The sequence below is a fragment of the Myotis nattereri genome (assembly GCF_964212035.1).
Source record: "Myotis nattereri genome assembly, chromosome: 1".
In the NCBI taxonomy this organism is placed as follows: domain Eukaryota; kingdom Metazoa; phylum Chordata; class Mammalia; order Chiroptera; family Vespertilionidae; genus Myotis; species Myotis nattereri.
Window position 1 is genome coordinate 202,502,801 of NC_138075.1, and position 22,202 is coordinate 202,525,002.

At 37.9% G+C, this 22,202-nt stretch overlaps 1 protein-coding gene across 1 annotated transcript in view; it reads left to right on the top strand.

The window, feature by feature from the left end:
- The window catches only part of GABRA2 (gamma-aminobutyric acid type A receptor subunit alpha2), a 108,310-nt gene that overhangs the window by 39,987 nt on the left and 46,121 nt on the right, over positions 1 to 22,202 (top strand). Inside the window, exon 3 of the mRNA XM_081101970.1 lies at positions 11,597 to 11,664. Within this exon, the coding sequence (XP_080958096.1) occupies positions 11,597 to 11,664 (68 nt within the window). The remainder of the gene's footprint in view (positions 1 to 11,596; positions 11,665 to 22,202) is intronic.

Consider the following 22,202-nt stretch of genomic DNA (forward strand, 5'->3'; position numbering starts at 1 on the left):
AGGCATCTTAATCCTTGTTCAGGATTCTCAAATAGGATATACTATGAATATCAATGCATTTACATTAGTAGGAAAAAAACACAGTAAACAAGGAAAACTATAAGAACAAACAATATATAAAAAAATGCAAAAATTAAAAAAATCAAAGACCAAAATTTAAAACTATAATGAAAAATGATTGTAACAAAACATAGTGCATAATGGTTTTATTATTTTTCTGAACTCTTCCTGTATAATGGACAATTTATTGACCATCCAAATGCAGAACAAATGGAGTGTTGTTCAAGTCTTTCCTTTCTATCAAATATGTATTGAAGGGTTTACGGGAAGGAAGAATACTGGGTGAGGTGCAGCAATTTCTTTGTGGTAGAAAAGTGGCAAATATGTTATCAAATTCAAAGTTTTCAACTCTTCATAGGGAACACAAAGTGCCATATACACAAAAGTCACTTAATAAGTATCGATTGACTTGTATGAAATTGACTGATGGCCAGTGGCGCATGTAGGTGTATGGGGATTCCCAGGAAGCAAAATGTCTGCTGTTATTGCTGATAGAGCAAAGCATACCAATGACTACCTTTTAAGAAAAATATGTGTATGGCACTGTATTTATGATACACGATGAGCAAAATTATTAGTATCCTGATCTCCTTGAAGGGATTTCATTACTCTTAGTATGGTAAATTTATATTCTTATTAATATTCTTATTAATATTTAAATTACAGGGGTGAGGATAGTATAGTTTATTGCTGTGTGGTTAGCTCTAGTGAATACATATATTTAACTATGATAATTTTTCCTTCTTAGAGTAAGTGAATGATGCTTAGAGTTGGTGTTTGGTTTCCCTCAGAAGGACACTCTATGATATGGATTATTTGGGATTACCAGGAAGCACTAGCAAAGAGGGTGGGAAAGTGACACAGGGAAGGGATGGGAGGCAGAGCAATGTATACTAATAAACAGGTTACTGCCGAGGACAATTGAGGCTTAATCCCACTGCAGATCTCTCAGAAATGGTTCCTTAGAGTTGTCTCCACTGAGGGGGAGAGAAACCTGATTTATAATACCTTCAAATACTATCAGTTATTGGTTGATTTTTTTCTATGAGCATAAACTTCTCTGCACTTCTGGTCCACCCTGCACAGCCAGGGAAAACCCTCAGGCAGAGAATCTCTAAGGGAAACATTACATAAATTCTGTAAGGGACCTCAGTTGTATTATATTTGTATGACAATTATTATTTTTATGTTTTTATTGATTTCAGAGAGAGGAAGGGAGAAGAAGAAAGAGATAGAACCACCAATGATGAAAGAGAATCATTGACCAGCTGCCTCTTTCATGCCCCCTACTGGGAATCTAGCCCACAACCTGGGCATGTGCCCTGACCTGGAATTGAACAGTGACCTCCTGGTTCATGGGTCAATGCTCAACCACTGAGCTACACTGGCTATACGACAATCATTATATTACTTAGATGAAATGGACAAATTCCTAGGATAATGAAAAATACTAAAACTAACTCAAAAAGAAATAGCAAACCTAAATAGACATACAAGGAAAGAGACTGAATTAGTAACAAAACAACTTCCCTCAAAGCAAATCCCAGTTCCATATGGCTTCACTGATGAATTTTGTCTAACATTTAAAAGAGAATTAACACCAATCCTTCACAAAATACCCTAAAAATAGAAGAAGAGAGAACATGCCTCAGCTCATTCTATTAGTCCAGTATCACACTGATACTAAACAAGACAAAGATAGTGCAAGAAAACTGTAGACCAGTATCCCTTATGGATACAGACACATAAATGCTCAACAAAATGCTAACAAATCAAATCCAGCAACATAAAAACATTACACACCAAAACCAAGTGAGATTTATCTTAGTATGCAAAGTTGCTTTAACACATGAAAATAAATTGATATAGTGTCACATTAATAGAATAAAGGGCAAATGCTTTATGATTTTCTGCATGCATGCAAAAAAAGTATTTGACAAAATCCAACACCCATTTATGACTTAAAAAACACTCCCCCCTCTATAAAGTAGGCAAAGAAGGGATTCAATTTATATGAAATATCTAGAATAGGAAAATACATAGGAATAGAACTGAATTAGTAGTTGCTAGAGCCTGGAGGGAGGGAGGACAGGGAATAACTGCTAATGGATTCAAGGTTTCTTTCTGATTATAATTTTTTTCCTGAAGTTAGAGAGTAGTGATGTTGCACCATTCTATACCAAAAACACTGAATTGACACTTATAAATTGTGTATTTTATATAATGTAAATTATATCTCATGACAGCTTTTATAACAAAATAAAATAAGAGTCTATAAGGGTGAATGAGGGGAAGTAGTATTTTTATAGAGAGATAAGGTTAACTTTAAGAGTAGTAGTAACAGTTTTAGGAGATGAGAAGTGATAGGATTATAGATATTTTTGAGACTCAACCAGACTTACTGTTTAAAAGAAAAATGTTGTGGGTGAAACCAAGATTTGTGGCCGAGGGTTGGAATAACAACAAAAATTATAGGGAAGTCTGCAAGTACAGTTGATTTTGAAAAGAAAAATAAATTTTGTTTGGATCATGACGAGTTTGAGAAAATTACTAGATAGTCAAGTGGAGATGTCAACTAGATAGTTGGATATAGGAGTCTAGATTTTAGAAGAACGCTCTGGACTGTAAATAAAAATTCGAGTCCGTGACTACATGAAAGGAACCATTGAGTACTAAATATAGAGACCCCCCCAAATGAATGTTGGTACATTCCAATATAATAGGTTGGAGGCATAGCAATAAAGGATTCAGAGAAGTGGGATTCAAATAAAATCAAGAAATTGTGGTGTTTCAGAAACCAAGTGAAAAAAGGTGTTTCCAGGAGAATTAATATTTTCTTGTTATATTCTTTCATAGTATATATAACTCCTGCAATTGTATACTTATTTGCTGTTTGCCTGATATATCTCTTTATTAGGCCATGGAAATCTGCATTATAACAGAGCCCTGTCTGCTTTAAGTGGCTCTGTGAGAAAGAATGACGATTCACCTATTCAACAAAAATTTATTAAAAATATACATTATGTCAGGGGTTGTTCAGTGTTGGACTTTTATTTTTTTGAGCAAATAAAAATCCCTGTGTTCATGGAGCTTAACTGCTAGTGGGGGGATATAGTCTAGGATTACCTTATAGAAATTTCTGTGACCATGAAAATGTTCAACTGTGCTATCCAATATGGTAGCCAAAGTCATATGTGGAGAAAATGTGGTTAGTGTGACTGAGAAACTAAATCTTTAATTTTATTTGATTTCAATTAATTAAAATTTAAATAGCAATATCTGGCTTGTGTCTATTATATTGGTAGCTATAGACAGCAAATAGTAAACACAATAAGTAAATGAACATATTAGAGTTAGGGGGAGACAGGGAATGGCTGCGAATCTGAGTAGGATGGTAAGGCGGACCTCACGGAAGAGATAACACAAAGTCCACTGCTATGTTCAATTGTGTTGAAATCTTTGTCCACTGGTAACAAGCATTAGTGCCCAATTTCAAATGTATGTCAATCATTCACAAAATGTTGTACAGAAAGACATGATTTAATTCCTGCTAAATGTTAGAAATTTTCGCTTGAAGGTTTGATTGCTAGTGTAGTACATTACCCAGTATAGTTCAACTATTTATGACTTCATCCAAATATTTTTTGACAAACATTTACAGAAAATGTTTTCTGTTTGTTTTTTTCATGTATTCACCATCCATTTACTTTCCAGCCTTCTTTCATTTGTTTTATGCAAATGCTCATTTCTAGGCTCTAAATATACTCTTAATAGTAAAACAATAGGGCCTATTTCAGCATATTCTAAAAATACCACGTTAGGGAAAAAAAAATCTATTCCTTTGATTTCTATGCTTTCCTGTTCTCAATGTTATTTTTTTCTTTTGTTTTAATTATTGAAATATCTTTCAAACTGGATATATTTTCTTTAATCTCCCCTGTTTGTTTGCTCACTGTTATAAATGTGATATAGCATTTCTAGTACAACAGCCCTGGACATACCATTCTCTATATCTAAGTTCTTTGGTGAATGAGAGAGAGAGAGAGAGAGAGAGAGAGAGAGAGAGAGAGAGAGAGACAGCTTTCTCATTGCAGGTCTTTTTCAGTACAACCTCTGTCTGTCGTTACAGCCAAATACCCCACACTTCTGCACACGTTAACTATGTTCATAAGCCAAACTTAACTATTTTAAAAGACTTTTGCAAAATATTTTTTAAAGTGAGTTTGATTGCTATTACCTAGTAAAGAGTAATCTCCATGACTTAATTTAAACGTTTCTTGAAATTATTTATGGGTTAATTTTGGGTATGCTTCAGGGCCATTTACTTTTTTTTGAAGTATTTCAAACATTTAGAAAAGCACAGAGAATAATATGATTGATTCTGTGATCAGCTTTATCTAATCTTAAAACGTTGACAAAATTAATTAATGTCAGTTTTAGAAGGAAAATATTAGAAATATATTAGAATCTCCTTGGTGCCTCTCAGTAGATTGTTCCTCTTCCTCTCTCCCCAGTTAGCTGTCACCCTGAATTGCCGGGAGCTAGTCCATCCTTGCTGTTTCAAAGGACCTGGCATATATGGCATACTGTTCTTAAAATGTTTTCTCACCTTCTTGGCACTATTTATTTTAACCAAGGTCTCCTCTCTGAGAAAGGTTGTTTCCCCAGGTAGGGATTTTCCCCTGAAGTTAAGGAGGGAATAAAACCCCTCAACAAAGTGCCAGGCGGGTAATTAATCACTTTAACTACGAACAATCATGCTTAAGCTACATAATCTTTACTCCCTGGAATGGGTATAAGAAACGCCCTAACCTTTGTAATAGAGATTGATAGGATTGAATCAACTGGTATAAATATAGATGTAACAAGACAGCTATACACAGAACTTAGAACACAGAACTTAGAAGACAGAACTTAGAAGACAGAACCAAGAGGCACAGAACCTAGACCAGAGCCCACACAGAACATGGCAAAAGATCCTGGACAGAAACTGGCCTCAGAACCTAGAGACAGAACCTAGCGAGAGAACATGGCAAAAGATCCTGGACTGAACCTGACTACAGAAATTGGCAAGAGAACCTGACTAGAACCTGGTGACTGAACCTGGCTGGAGAACCTGGACAGAACCTGGCTGGAGAACCTAGCGAGGGAACATGGCTACAGAACCTGGCTGGAGAACCTGGAGAACCTAGCAAGAGAACATGGATGCAGAACCTCTCTGGAGATCCAGACAAGAACTTGGCTGGAGATCCTGGCTGGAGATCCTGGCTAGGCTGCTGATCAACTGAACACTGTCTCTGTGTCCTTCCTTCTTCGCCGACTCCGTCCACACCTTTGGGGACCCCTGGACCTGCTGGGGTTGGACCCCGGCATCTGGCGCCCGAACAGGGACCCCTAGGTAAGCGCCCCGCACTCGGGACGGATCAGACTCCACCATAGGAAGAGGGTGGATAGTCTTCGCCGACTCCGTCCACACCTTTGGGAACCCCTGGAAAAGGATTCCCCTAGGTAAGCCCCTCCCCCATTGAGAACCCCCACACTCGGGACGGATAGGACTCCACCAGGGTACTGCAGACCCCCCTATAGAGGCTAAGTAGGGTAAGAAGGTGGATAGTACAGAACTTAGATTGAGAAGATGTGCCATACTGAGTCCAAAGAAAGAAGACTCTGTATAGATTTTTAGATTGAGAAGAAGTGCCATACTGAGTCTAAAGAAATAAGACTCTGTATTGATCTTTTAACACATATGCTTGCTAGCAGAGGAATTAAGGTTACTCCCAGTCAGACAGAACGTTTTATACAAGAAGTATGCCCATGCTTTTCTGAGGAAGGAAAGGTAAATGTAAAGGCATGGGAGGAGGTAGGCCCAAGGAGCCTTATCCTTAACCCCACTGCAGCCTTTCCACCCCGGGAAAGTGCAGGATTGGCAAGCTCTCCCTGGGGTGATAGATCAGGACTCAGGTAATAGCAGAAAGCGCCAATCCTACTCTTAAAATGGATACAAGAGAGCATTTGGGGTTTTTCTTTTTAATGCCTGCTTTTAAAAAATAAAAAAGGGGGAATTTGCCGGGAGCCGGTCCATCCTTGCTGTTTCAAAGGACCTGGCATATATGGCATACTGTTGTTAATACACACAACTTAGAAGACAGAACTAAGAAGACAGAACTTAGAAGACAGAACCTACACAGAACCTAGAGACAGAGCCTAGCGAGAGAACATGGCAAAAGATCCTGGACTGAACCTGACTATAGAACATGGCATGAGAACCTGACTAGAACCTGGACCGAACCTGGCTGGAGAACCTAGCGAGGGAACATGGCTACAGAACCTGGCTGGAGAACCTGGAGAACCTGGCTGGAGAACCTAACAAGAGAACATGGACACAGAACCTGGCTGGAGATCCTAACCAGAACTTCGCTGGAGATCCTGACCAGAACTTGGCTAGAGATCCTGGCTAGGCTGCTGACCAACTGAACGCTGCCTCCGTGTCATTCCTTCTTCGCCGACTCCGTCCACACCTTTGGGGACCCCTGGACCCGCTGGGGCTGGACCCCAGCACTGAATTGGATGATTGTTCTGTGGGTCACACATTCTTCTATGTTTATCACACGCATTCCTTATTTATCCCTAAGTACTTGTTATTAAACTCATGTATTTGGCCTTTGAAAAACTCTCTGGAAGATCTTATTTTTGCCTATATTGCTCTTGATATTTCTAAAGCCAAACATTTAGCTGATAAGCAATTATTTTTGAGGTAACGCATGGTGGATGTTTCCGTTAAAATCCTCTTTCTGTTCAGCAGTTAAATTTTAGTTCCCACCGACAGTTTCCCCTTTTCCGTGACTTTGTTTCTTCATTGGGAACCTATTTCCCAGGCTCTCCACCTCCCTCTTTCAAGGGGCAGTTGGTCTCTGCCTTTACAAATGACAGTGCCCTTTCTTAGGAGCAGTGACCACTCTTCAGGGCCATTTTTTAAAAATATATTTTTATTGATTTTTTACAGAAAGGAAGGGAGAGGGATAGAGAGTTAGAAACATAGATGAGAGAGTAACATCGATCAGCTGCCTTCTGCACACCCCCCACTGGGGATATGCCCGCAACCAAGGTCCATGCCCTTGACTGGAATTGAACCTGGGACCCTTCAGTCCGCAGGCCGACGCTCTATCCACTGAGCCAAACCAGTCAGGGCTTCAGGGCCATTTTGTATGTTGATGGAATATTTTGGGGAGAGTTATATGTTCTCTATGAACTATAATTAGAAACAACTTGTTTATTCACATATAAAGCACCTGATATGTAGCAGGTGTGCTAGCACTGGTGACATAACAGAACAGAAAAGCCTCAGTGTCTGTCCCTAGCAAATTTAAATTCTACTTGGGAAGACAGACAAAACACAAACAAAACAAAAATATTAAGGCATAAAAATAAGGGCAAGTTCCAAAACACCCTGTGAAAACAACGTAGTGTCAGAGAGAGAAAAATGAGAGAAGAGAGCTTCCATTATGCAGGAAAAGTAGCAAAGCCCTGCTCTGAGCGAACATTTAAATCGAGACCAAAGGCAGAGTAGCAGCTAACGAAAATGAAAGAGAAGTAAATGCCAGCGTGAAAGCACTGAGGCAGGACAGTGCGTGCTGTGTCCACTAAAGTGATCAGGATTTGAGAAGGTCGCTCATGGAACCTAAAATGCGGAGACTAGGGTGGCTCCGGAGTATCAGTGGTATTTGTTTATGTGTGACATCCATCCATCACATGGACCAGAGCATTGTAACAGGCATTAATAACGCAACCCAACCCTGTCCTACATGCACATGGGTAAAAAAATAAAACCAGAAGATGCTGTTGGCTTTGACAGAATCCAAAAATTACCTCTACCCTTTTCATATAATCTCATCCCACTTCCCTGGCCTCCCCTTTGCTCCCCTTTCTTTCTCTTATGGAAAGCTCAATCATCATCCAAGATTGCACTTCCAATGCAGAACCCTGGAAAGCCGTGTTAGACGTATCAGATATGTATAGTCATCACACTAGAATATCCCACTAATGCCTATTGATTATTTACAGCTCTGGGCATCCATCTCTATGGAAATCCTCAAAGTCTTATTACCAAGAATCTTTTTTCCAATCTCGGGTACCTATTGGATATTTGTGGTCAGTGTGTGCTTAGCTGATTTTTTTTTTCTGAACTTTCATAGCTGAAGAATATTCCTTCCAATGCATACATTCTTTAGCTATATTTATGAAGTCAGTAAACCATGAAATCATTTCTTTAAGGTAACTTTGCATATTTATCTTCTTCCTCTTTAGTTTTTTCTCTTTTTGGAGCTTTCATGGTAAAATCTTATTTTTCACTCTTACTATTAGCTGGCACTCCTCTGCAGCCATTGGGTACTGATAATACTCTCCCTTTCTCTTTGCTTTCCATTTGGCATGTAGTGGATATTGTTCATATCCTTAAGCATAAACATATTCACACATTTTTGCCATCTCTCTTTTTCAAGTTTACTCTTCCAGACTAAGGAAGACAATTGCATTTGCTTCTATTTGGGTGAAGACTACCTTAACATTTTAATTTATCTGCTCTGGAGTATTTTAAATCAATATCAATAATTACTAAAATTTTAGTCTATTATTTATTGAATAAATGTGATAGTATTATTGATTTTTGTGCAAATAAGGGGAAGGGGAAACGAACTTGGGTCTCATTTCCTTCCTTCCTCCCTCCCTCTCTCCCTCCCTCCTTTCTTTCCTTCGACATATATAATTTAGTCCAGCACAGGCCTAGTCCAAGATGAAAATACAGAGCCTTTAGTCAGAAAATGATTAAGAAATTTAAAAATAGCCAGGTGGTGTTGCTCAGAAGGTTGGGTATCCTCCTGTGCAACAAAAGGTTGCCGGTTCGATTTCCAGTCAGGGCACATGCCCAGGTTGCAGGCTCAATCCCAATAGGGGACATGCCAGAGGCAGCCAATCTCTTTCTCTCTCTCCCTACCTCTCTCTCTAAAAATTCAATTTAAACAAGCATATTAAAAAATAAATTTAAAAATAGTAATTATAGAACAGTAAACTGAGCATGGGGCTTTTCTGAGCACAGGGTCCTATGCAGTTGCACAAGTTGCATATCCATGAAGCTGACTCTGTGCAGGTCTTTGGAGCAGGTGGCAGCTGAGAATTAACTTTATAAATATACTAGAGGCCCAGTGTATGAAATTGGTGCATGGGGGGGGCTCTTTCAGCCCAATCTGCACCCTCTCCAATCTGGGAACCCCTCAAGGGATGTCCGACTGCCTATTTAAATGGGCAGTCAGACATCCCTCTCACAATTCAGGACTGCTGGCTCCCAACCGCTTGCCTGTCTGCCTGCCTGCCTGATTGTCCCTAACTGCTTCTGCCTGCCAGCCTGATTACCCCCTAACCACTCCCCTGTCAGCCTGATCAATGCCTAACTGCTCCCCTGCCGGCCCGATTGCCCCTAACTGCCCTCCCCTGCCGACCTGGTCTCCCCAACTGTCCTCCCTTACAGGCATGATTGCCCCCAACTGCTCTCCTCTGCCGGCCCAGTCCCCCCTAAATGCTCTCCCTTGTTGGCCTGGTCCCTCCTAACTGCCCTCCCCTGCTGGCCTGATCGCCCACAACTACCCTCTCCTGCTGGTCATCTTGTGGTAGCCATCTTTGACCACATGGGGGTGGCCATCTTGTGTGTTGGAGTGATGGTCAATTGCATATCACCACTTTATTGTATAGGATTTAGGTTTCAAATCAGTTTTATAATAAAATTTCATAAATACAGTTTTTTTATTATTATTATTAGTTAAGGTATTACAAATGTGTCCTCATCCCCTCCATTAACCCCCAACCTCCCCCTCCCCTCCCGCCCCGCACACTCATGCTCCCATCCCCCCGTGGTCCATGTCCATTGGTTTGGCTTATATACATGTATACACGTCCTTCGGTTGATCTCTTCCCCTTACCCCCGCCCTCCCCTACTTTCCTTCTGGGGATTGATAGCCTGATCGCTGTTTCTCAGTCTTTGGGTCTGTCCCTTTTCATCAGTCTATGTTGTTCTCTATAATCCACAAATGAGTGAGATCATGTGGTATTTATCTTTCTCTGACTGGCTTATAAATACAGTTTTTGTAATAGAATAGTATATACATATAATAAAGTTGAATGACTATATTTATTTGGAACACTGTAACTATGTCTTTAGCACAGAGTATTGTGGTGAATACAAACATGTAGTTAATGAGAACACACTTTTATTTCAAATTTATGTGGACTGTGTATAAGGCTTTGGTTTACCCTGAGGGCTCAGGAGCCTGATTGCTTGGATTCTAAGTGGGTCATTGGGCATAATCTCTTACTTTTCTGTACATAAGTGTACACACACATTGGGATAAGAGAACATCGATCTCATAGGTTTGTTATGTTGATTAGTATGTGTAAAGCCTTTTGAAGAAGTCTACTCCGCTTTTTCATATTCTTTTTATTTCTTTGGTTTTGCCATAGTGGATTCAATATCCCAGACTTCATCTCCTCTCTCTTTCATGATTATAAATGCATGTCCCATATAATATTAAAATATTTCACGGTATTGTTTGTCTAGAATTAGAAATTTGATAATTACTAGATAAGACATTCATTTCATGATGATAAAAATTTTTATTTTATTTTTATCCCCTGACTGTATAATGGTAGAAATTAATGATGCATTTTTTTTATAAGAACATTTAAAGTGTTTTTCTCTTAAATACTCCCGCCCTCCCCACCTCACTATTTGCCTTATTTAAAATCACCTGGCTAACAGAGCAATCCAGTTAATTGTGTTACAGTCAATAAGGGACATAACTATAGACTTTAATTCAATTAAGGTGAATTAAATAAGATGAATGCTAAATAAGTCTTGGCAATTTCGGCATTCTTAAATACATTTAAAAGCAAGCTTGTTTGGAAGTAATCCAGTGTGATTAATGTATGTTATTTGCTTTTATTTTTATATCACTGAATAATAACTTTTATATTCATATGGATTATATTTATTTGTAATGATTAGCCATCTGTTTTTTGCTTTATTCAGAAGATTCACTAATTTACAACCTAAAAACTAAATCTCTACCATCATTAAGTACCATCTGAAACATTTAGTTTAAGTATCAAATACAGGACTATATCACAGAGATATCATGCTAACTATATTTTATTTTCAGTACCTATGGAAAATTTATGAAAACTAGTTCAATTATGATAGATTCTAAGAAACTATTAATTTTGAGAAATATGCATACAAAAGAATGCTCTAGTCAGTTGTAGTTTTCAAGTAAGAAGATCTTAATACTTCTAGGAATTTTGCATTTAGGGTTGCTAGAACCTATGACATAAGTGAGCAACCTAGATATTTTTGTTGGTTCTGAAAGCTGAAAAGAAAGAGCAATATTCCTAAATATCACAGTTTTCTAACCATGCCATGAACTTGGCCACTTCTGTCTCCTGTGCCTCTCATTACATAACATCTATTTTCAATCTCCTTTTCTCCTATCAGACAGTATTACTGAAGTCTTCACTAACATCTACGTGACCAGTTTTGGCCCTGTCTCAGATACAGATATGGTGAGTTTTTCATTAAATACTGCTTTTACTTAATATATGCAAAGTTGGGAGGAATAATTTTTTTTTAGAAGAAAGGAGTGTTTTTAGTTTTATAGGATTATGTGATTGACTCATGCCCATTTGTTCTAGCCAAATACATGAGAGTTAAGGATGCTAATCCTTTTGTATCTGTAGTGCACCATTGTAGCTTGGGGTTTTGATTAGTCCTTTTTAATATATATATAGTCACTGAAAAGACAAGAGTTAATAGTATTGGTGAGGATGTGGAGAAAATGGAACCCTTGTACACTGTTTGTGGGCATGTAACATGGTACAGCCACTGTGGAAAACACTAGGAGGATCCTCAAAAATTTAAAAATATAATCCATAGGATCCAGCCATCCCACTTCTGAGTATCCATCCCAAGGAAATGAAAGCAGGATCACAAAGGTATCTGCCCTCCCATGTTCATGATAGGCTAATTCACAATAACCAAGGTATAGAAACATGGCATATATACACAGAGGGATGTTATTTAGCCATGAGAAATAACAAAATCCTGCCATTTGCTACAAGATGGATTGATCTTGAGCGCCTTATGCTAAGTGAATTAAGAGAGAAAGACAAATTCCATGTGTATTACTTTTATGTCAAATAAAAAAATTAAGCTCATAGAAAGAGTAAAAATATGGTTGTCAGGGTCTGGGGGTGGGGATAGGGAGAGGTGGGGGTAAGAGTGCAAACTTTCGGCTATAAGGTAAAAAAGGTCTGAGGGTCTAATGTAAACCATGGTGACTATACTTAATAACACTGTATTGTATAATTCAAATTTCTAAAAGCGTAGAACTTAAACAAATGTCACACACACAAAAGATAAATAGTTGAGCTAGATGGAGGGGAATTCTTTCACAATGTATAGGTACATTAAATTGCTACAATGCACACTTTAAATATCTTACAATTTTATTTGTCATTTATACCTCGATGAAGCTGACTTTTTTTTTTAAAGGGAAGGGAAAGAAACTACAATTATTTAGCTATTGTTTCCATTTATGACTTCCTTTCAGGGAAAGTTGGCAAATTTATATATTTTTACAAATCATGAGTTATGAGAAAAATAAAGTAAGGAAAATAATGGGAAAAGGCATTATAATTCTGCAATTAAAATTGAAGTTTAACAGTTAACATAAGGAATCTACTGATGTCAAGTTGAAATGAAGAATAGGGGATACTGATGTGCAAAGTTAAGACTTGAAGATTTAGCATAACGTGTGCCAGAACTGGGACGGGACCATGTCCCAGTGAGGTAGTCATGATCAGCCAATCATGCTGTTGTGTGTCTGTGGTCCTGTCTGCTGCTGTCATTGTTTTTATGAAAGCTTCTTTGAAATTTTAAAAATCTACATTCCCATGAGCCTATGTTCATTATATTTTACATATAAATGATGTATGTTTTTCTTGGTTGTCCCTATAAACAAAAAGGTATTTTAATAAAACATTGAAATGAGAAAAATAAAATAAACGTTAATGTTTATATGCAAATAAATGAATAAAAATAAAAAGCTGGTAGATAATGTTAGGCCTGTAGTCATTAGCAACAACAAAAAATTTAAACTCCTTCATTTTTTAATTGAAATCAAAATTTGCTCGCTTTTTAAAAAATATAATTTATTGATTTCAGAGGGGGAGAGATATATAGAAACATCAATGATGACAGAGAATCATTGACTAGCTGCCTCCTGCATACCCCACACTGGGATCAAGCCCACAACACGGGCATGTGCCCTGACTGGGGATCGAACAGTGGCTTCTTGGTCCATAGGTCAATGCTCAACCAGCCAGGCAAAATTTGGTCTCTTCAGTGAACTTCACCTAAGAACTTTTAAAAATTTTAGCACACTCATGATTTGATTTATTTTGGAGGCCCCTACCACACTTTATATTAAACATTAAAATTGACTTACATTTCAAACTATATATAATTGAGTTGAGTGGAATTATGGTTGGCAACATTAAAAAAAATCACTTTGATTTTTTAATTTTATTTTTCTGTTTTGGAATGTATTTGTATGTGAGTGTGTGTACGTATGTGTGCACAGGAGCCTATATATTGAGATATTTTCCCAAATGAAATAAATATTTTACATCAGAGGCTGTTGAAAGCTTTGTGGGCCCTCAACAGTTTTCTAATGTTACATTTCTCTGAATATCCCAGCCTAACACAGTCCTACAGAATTCTCTTTGGTCATGTCCAATTTTCTACTTTATTTCTATCTTTATTCACCTGCTTACTCAGTCTTACCAGTAGCTTGCTTGGAGGAAGTCTGATTAATTGCAAGGCCACCAAGTGAGCACCTATCATCAGCATCCAGTCAGAGGAAAGACTCCACAACGGTCATTTGAGCAGGGAAAATCCAATATAATTAATTATGAACTGGTAGAAGTGGTTAAATAATAAAACAGGGTAAAAGAAAACCAATCAATGCAGAATTAGCAAACGCAGAAGGCAACGTCTGCTTCTAGGAGTGAAGCATCATGAACAAGGAAGACAGTGAGGACTTGGCAGAGTGCCTTGCCACCGAAGGCTGAGTCAGACCTCAGTGAAGAATGAGTTGGTGCTCCAGGAGCATGCCGCTGTCGCTGGTGAAGAAACCTGGGAGGGTCTTTGCTGAAGCTGGTGTGTAAGCATATCCTGCCTGGTGGCTGGAAACTCCTCGCATACCAACCTTTTGAAGCAACGCAAAGAGTGACGAGGCATCTGAATCCCCAAGAGAAGCACAGAGAGAGTTGTCTTCTTTTGCTAGGACATCAAAAGATTCCTCCCATACCTTTTGTTGACAAAGCCTAACATTGTGCCAGCTGGCAAAGGGCCAGTGTTGACAGAGTCCTTCTGCAGTATCGCCGAGAAGGGGAAAGGAGGGTGGATTTGGAGCTGAGAGGCAATACACTGATAATTGGTATACATAATAATGTGTGGAATGGGGAGGATTTTGAATGAGAGCCAAGAGATGGTTTGATCACGCAACAGGTACTGTTTGCTATTTGTCCAAATCTAGAGAAGCATGATGAAGATGGGGAAAATGAAACCTGAATTATCTATATACAAATGTAACACCGACATATACAAATATACATAATTAGTGATATTGCACATCTACCAGTGAAGACAGCACTCCATTTAAAAGCATGTATGTATTTTGTGAAAAGAAATAATCTGATCTTTTTGATGATCAAACGGAGTGATTCTCAACCTTGATATTATTTTTTGCTGGAAAGTAAGATAATGAGGGAAAGTTTGAATTTATATTAAATTTATATTTCCAATCAAGAAACCATGCTTGGCTGTGACACTTTAAATAGAAATAAAGTTATTGTAATGGTAAGGGAAAATATAACCCATATCATTATCAGCCATATATAAAAATGGCTTGCAGAAGCAATTAGGCAATGGAAGACAAGTAAAGGATAAATTTAATTTTACTTTTATCAGCTTAGCAGATACACTCATTTCTATGCAATGCACATACTGAAGCAAGACCTAAACCCCCAAGTCTTCCTGTTCAGGTCAGTGATGCAGATATGCTGTGACATTAGCTTGAGAGAGAAAAGCAGCATAGCAGAAAGTATTAAAAACCAAGAGAACAAACACACACATGCACACATAAACTGTATCTCAGAATCATTAACCAGTGTAATTGTCCGGAGAAAGGTGAAGTTCTAAATTATAATTAGTTTCTAATTACAGTGTCTGCAATTAAGTTTAATTTTTTTATTTCAACATTTAAACAATTCATGAGTAAGAAGGTAATTAAACTTTGGAATGCACTAGCAGTTGACAATTGACAAAGTTTTTAGTAGGCATGTGCATTTTAGAAATTTATAACTCACTCATTGATAATTTTTCTCATTGGTTTCTATATAGAAGGCTTTTCCCATATTGTAAACACTTTTACTGTGTGTGCATATTTTTAAGGCATAATGGTATTGCCATCAATTACTGCACCAAAAATTAGGCTAAGAACCTCAGCTCAAATGGTTATCTCTTGCAGTGCTAAGTATTAAGGTTAGAACTTGAACAATGGGAACTTTGAAGTCATCTCAACATGACTGATTCAGAGTTTACCATCAGGCCATTAAGAAGTAGCCAGGCAGGGTAAGCAGTGACCTTGGTTTCTAGACCTTACTTTTTATGTTATCAAAACAGTGTTTAGTGTCACTTAGATCCTCCAGAAGCTATTGGGATATTATGTTGTTTGGTAATTAACATCATAGGAAGGTTTTATTTTTTTTTAAGCTTGAACTAATCTTTTTTTTTTATTGCTTAAAGTATTACAAAGGGTATTACATATGTGTCCTTTTTTCCCCCCGCCCTTGACAGTCCCCTAGCCTCCCCTACCCCCCAGTGTCTTATGTTCATTGGTTATGCTTATATGCATGCATACAAGTCCTTTGGTTGATCTCTTACCCCCCTCCCTCCTGCCCCCCAACCCTCCCCGGCCTTCCCGCTGCAGTTTGACAATCTGTTTGAGGCAGCTCTGCCTCTGTATCTATTATTGTTCAAAAGTTTGGAATGCAGACTGGTGCAGCCACTATGGAAGACAGTATGGAGTTTCCTCAAAAAACTGAAAATGGAACTCCCATTTGACCCTGTGATCCCACTTCTAGGAATATATCCCAAGAAACCAGAAACACCAATCAGAAAGGATATATACACCCCTATGTTCATAGCAGCACAATTCACCATAGCTAAGATCTGGAAACAGCCTAAGTGCCCATCAGTAGATGAGTGGATTAGAAAACTGTGGTACATCTACACGATGGAATACTATGCTGCTGTAAAAAGGAAGGAACTCTTACCATTTGCAACGGCATGGATGGAACTGGAGAGCATTATGCTAAGTGAAATAAGCCAGTCAATGAAGGAAAAATACCACATGATCTCACTCATTCATGGATAATAGAGACCATAGGAAGGTTTTAGAGAGTTGTTATATGTCAATATTTGGTCAAAACTTGATAATGGACTTAGATGCAAACCTTTATCAGAAGTTGTCATTTGTAAATGACCGCTGCAAATATGGCAAATATTACATATCAAAAGTAAAGACATAAAGTATACTCACTTTAAAGTTGGCATGTATAAGTTGATTATTGTAAGGTTATTGATATTGTGGAAGGATAGGGTTTAGACTTGGGGAACATGCATTCCTTCAGCCAATATTTTTCAGCACCCTCTTATAGTTTTTAAAAATATTCCTCAAAATGCATCGTGCATCTGCCCCGTGGTGGTCAGTGTGCATCATAGCAACTGGTGGTTCTGTTGTTAAGTCAATTTGCATATTAGCCTTTTATTAGATAGGATTAGATACAACGATGTGCAATGATCAGTATATTTTTTACTTGCAGCCCTTAGTCAAGATAGGATATGATTTGTTCAGTAATGGGTTGAACCCATAGGTGTTGCCCACAGTAAAACCTCACCTAGGGAATGCGGTAACAATTTCACAAAAGAGGGCAAGTAAAGGTAGTCTGACTAGTTTGACTCTGTCCTTTTTCATCTTGCAGGAGGGAAGGTGTGAGAACCAAGGACATCCAGTCATAGCTCTCTTGGCTTCTTCAGAAAATAGCACTCCCTACCACCCCTCCCGCTCAATTCTTTTGTATAAACTAAATAACAAACAGCTATGATTTCTGAACCTGAGTGATTAAAAAAAATAACAACATTGCAGAGGTTGCATGTTTTTCCCCAGGTTGCCAAGGTGGAATCTGTCTTCTTGGGAGGGCCGCGCTGAACTTGTATATCTTGATTAAGAATAATATATTATCCATTGGTGTCAGTCCCATACATTTTCCAGGAGACACCATTCCAGGTAGATATTTGGAAGACACAGAAGGTATCAGATCCCAAGATGAGGATTTTCCCGAGGGTTTCCCACAAAACCCAGAGAATGTGCTTTTCATGCGAATGCGGGAGGGTATTGAAAAAGTAGAGAGATGACAACAGTGTTATATATTGTAGTAAAGTCAAGAAAAGGATTCGGGTGTGTCATTAGATAAAGAACAAGGAGATATTTGCTGATCGTGGTAACAGCAACCAGATTGCAGTGGGCTGAGCGCGTGGGAGGTGAGGAAATGGGTAAAGAGTGGTGGAGACATTTTTAAGCAGCGTGGTTGAGGCGAGGAGGCGAGACAGAGGGCAGTGGCTGGAAGGCTTTTATTTTTAAAGATGGCATTGAACTTCTCACTGTTCTCCGAGCATGCCATTATCTTTAACAGCTCTCTGGCTTTGCACATGTTTTCCCCTGTTTTTGTTGTGCTTCGCTCCTCTGTTGCCAACTGGAGATCTTTCATTTACTCAAGGCCAAGCTCACATTTCATCTTCTCTGATGTTTCTCTAGGCTACTCCAAGGAGAGGCAGCCCTTCTGGTCCTTGTGCTCCACCACATGGCGTTCACACATTTCTTATGACTTTTCACACTGGATACTAAAAACCTTCACATAGCTTTCCTTTTCCTGCACGCTGAGCTACGAGAAGGCATGAGTTGTGTTTGTTCATTTCAACAAGATTTACTAAGTACATACTCTGTGTCTGTCACAGTGCTGAGAGCTGAAATACGTAGGTATAAGCAGTGCTGCCCTCAAGTTGTTCGCAGTGTGTGTGTGTGTGTGTGTGTGTGTGTGTGTGTTGGGGGGGCGGTTGTGGGACTAAGAAAAAATTATCATTTTAAAACAGTGTGATCATGTTTTTTATTGCAGTGTTTATGAATTGATATGGTAGTAGAGGGGATGTGTGCTGAGGATATCTACACCTGAGAAGGCTTCTAGGAAAAGGAAAGAGCTAAGGAGGACAAATAGGGATTGGTTGGCCAGCTATATAATGAGAAGAACGTTTTAGCAAAAATTAGAAGTGTTTGTTGAGTTTAGTGAAATGTAAAAGGTCAGTATAATAGAAGCCTAGAATACTATTAGGGATATGAAAGGAGATAAGACTAGAACATAACTCTGAGTCAGATCAAAAAGGGACTTAGAGCCAATTGCCTCCCCAAAGCCAAAGTATTCCTAAATAAAACTAAAACATAGTAGATCTCTGTTACCAGAGGACTTACTATGGCGTGGCTTTTTTGATATATGTCAAGATTCTCTAAAATATTACTATTATATACAATAAATGCCCACTGTGATTAGCTTAATATAGTTATTCAAACAGACACATGCCAACATTCTTACCTGTGAATTTACGAATTACGGTATTGCATACCGATGACTCTTTTTGTAAGATACCTGAGAGTTTTTCTTCTATCTGTCTCTGATGATGCCTTTCTCCTTATATACCCTTTGTGCTGTTGTTCCCAGAATCCTTGTTGCAATATTTAATTTCCAATGAGTCCTCCTCATTCATTTATTCATAGACTAATTATTGTTTATTTCTAATGCATGCAAGAAGGTGGTTATGACCCTTGTTCTCAAAGTGAAGTAAATGTGGCCAAATGAAGGGGTGGATAGGGAAGAGATACTGCAGCAGAGGTCAATGAGTTTGGGTTCTAAGACGGAGCATGAAGCCTTAGAGGCCCTGCAATGTCAGTATTGCTGCAGGAGAGAGTATGATGGGAGAGGATTGCTGAACACCAGGCTAGAGAGGTAAGGGAGAGGGCGGCTACATTTTCATTTGTCATACGAGGAACACACTCTTGTCTGTGTCCATGTGTGTGGGGATTGTGGTGGGAGGCAGGGCAAGTGGTGGTGGAGGAGCATATAGAGGGATAAATGGTGATGCCAAAATAAATAAATAAATAAATAAATAAATAAATAAATAAATAAATAAAATGAATAAATAAAAAAAAAAAAGAAACACACTGTTAAAATACACTCTGTAGATCAAAGTAAATGGGAAATTACTACAAGAACAGCCCTGCCATTTGGACATAACTCATCAAAACAGGCTACAAGCATTGACTTATAATTAATGTACCCAGGCACTAAAAATATGATGTCTTCACTAAGTCAGTGTGTCCTTGAAATCATGTTTATGCAATAAACTATGCAATAGAGAGTGATTTTCTTGTTTGCAGTATTGGACTGGAAATTGTATCCCTCTCTTGATTTTGCCCCTAACAAGCTTGGACACAGGAAAACCACGGAATTTATCTATCACCCCATCTTTTAAAAGATTACATTTCTGGTAAATTATTTTTGAAATATGGAACTATGTGAATTCCTTCATTTCATTTTTATCCAATTATTAGTCTCACTTCTCCAGTATATTGGCCATAGGTTAGCTGCATGCTGATATGTCCTTGTGAATTTTTTAGTGTTTCCTAAATTTGCTTCTTTGTGTATTCCTAAAAGATTTTATTTTTACTCTTGTTATTACTGATTTCCTTTAGAATCTCAGTTCATGGGTCCATGAATTTGTATGAAGAGGATGCATTGTTCTGTATTTCTCTAACAATATTCTATAACATACAAATCAAACTATTACTATAAAAGTGTACTAGCATACTCATGGTGAAATCTAAGTTTCTTTTAAGGAATTTTTCTATTTTTTTTTAAATACTGAGAATGTGCATTTTATATGAATTTAAGGCAATCACATGTAAATAATTTGTTTGGAAATCCTGTTATGCTTAGTAGATATCCATTAAGTATTATTTGGTTGTCTACTTACTCTGCCTTTTAAATATAGAAAGCAAACCCACAAAAACTAGCGGATCAACTGCACTTATTTATGTATTTCTATATCTGTATACTTTTGTACTAACATATTAAAATATAAAATAAACACCAAAGAAGAAATTGGAACGATATAAAGTTAAATCACTTATTGTTCAGGAATTACTGTTATATTTATTAATAAAATATACTTATTTTTGCTACCATTTAAGATTGCTGTTCATGATAATATTTTAGCAATTAATATGTTTAAATGTGCTTTATTATAATATAGCAATCAAAGATCTGACTCTAATTCATATTTTAATGTTTTTTTTGATGACTGTTGTAGATGAAAAAGTTATATAAATTCAAATTGAGAAGTGCATTATTGGCTATTGGTTACTGAGCCATCACACTAATTTTAAAAACACAACCACCAATTTTAGATATTTGTCTTCATGTTATGAATGTTTAGTTTTCAAACAACTCATTATTTGCAATTGCCTTATGCTATCATTAACCAGTATTTCAAGGTACTTAAAATAAAGGTTATCATTAAAACAGTGAGTCTAAACCCATATTTTAAATAGCTTTAGTATACTTATAAATTTGCTTTTGCAGATTTTATTTTAGAGTTGATTTAGCTCATCATGTTTAATGTGGCTGATGAAGAGCTCATAGAACAGATATCCCATTTCTTGTTGTCCACTTGTGCTTATGCAATTATTAGTGTGTTTTTCGACCCATGGTGTCGTTTAGTAATAATCTCTTGAAGCCATTTGTCTATTTTCATTAGAGGGGGTTTAATCAGAACTATATGTGATCACTTGCAAATTTAATTATGTATAAATCACAGTCCACTGAGAGCAAATGAATGAGGCATCACTGAGAGGGCCCTGTTGGAGGCTCCTTTTCTTCCCATAAGATGTCTTACATGCATGACCTTCATCGACTTGTGGACATGGTGAGAGTGTCGGTATCATTCCAGGTATTGTTGACCAGCAAAGCTTTCTTTACTCTCTATGTTTAGATAAGAATTCTATGTTGAAATAAAGATTGTAGCATTTTCTACCTATATCTAAATGGATGTGCACACCCTACTTTGTAAACCATTGCTCTGATAATCACACTTCAGCTCATAGGTTTTCTTTTCACGTAGGTACAATACAGTTGGTTACAGTTATTTTTACTAAGTTATAACCAACTTGCCTCCCTTGTATTAGATCACTGAGTCTTTCATTGGAGTCACATGGGGAAGTGAAGTTTTAGATGCTCTCAAACTCTTTATTCATTTACAAAAACATTTTATTTTTCTCTCACAAAGGGCTAGCGTGATAGGTTGCAATGATTGGCAATGGTGGTCCCTATTCCCTTCTTTGTATATCTGCTCTAATTCTGCTTCCTTTTGTATGGCCCTTCCACTAAGCATAGGGTGACCTATTATAACACTTGTCACTCACTTCAACCATGTGACTTGTTTTGGCCAAGTTAGAAGACATTAAACACAAGCAATGAGTTGAAATGAGCCTGGCTGGTTATTTTGTACTGTGCCATTGTCATGAGAAAGATAAGCTCTAGGTAGCCCAGTGGTCCCCGAAGGAGGACAGGACACCTGGAGCAGAGCTGAGTTGCCCCAGTGTCCCTACAAGGATGTGGGCCCAGATCAGCCAGTGGCCAGCTCATCTGCAGATGCAGGACTAAGAACGTCTGAGATCATCTGAGCCAGGTGAGGTCCACTGATCCCTGGTCTCATACTTCTGAGCTAATAATAACTGATTGCTATTTTAAGCTCCTGCATTTTATGTGGTTGTTTGCTTGGAAGTAGCTAAACAATGATAGTAGGTAATCTGTAGATATTACAAGTGAAACATTGATTTCCCGTAATGGCATTTACAAATTCAAGATTG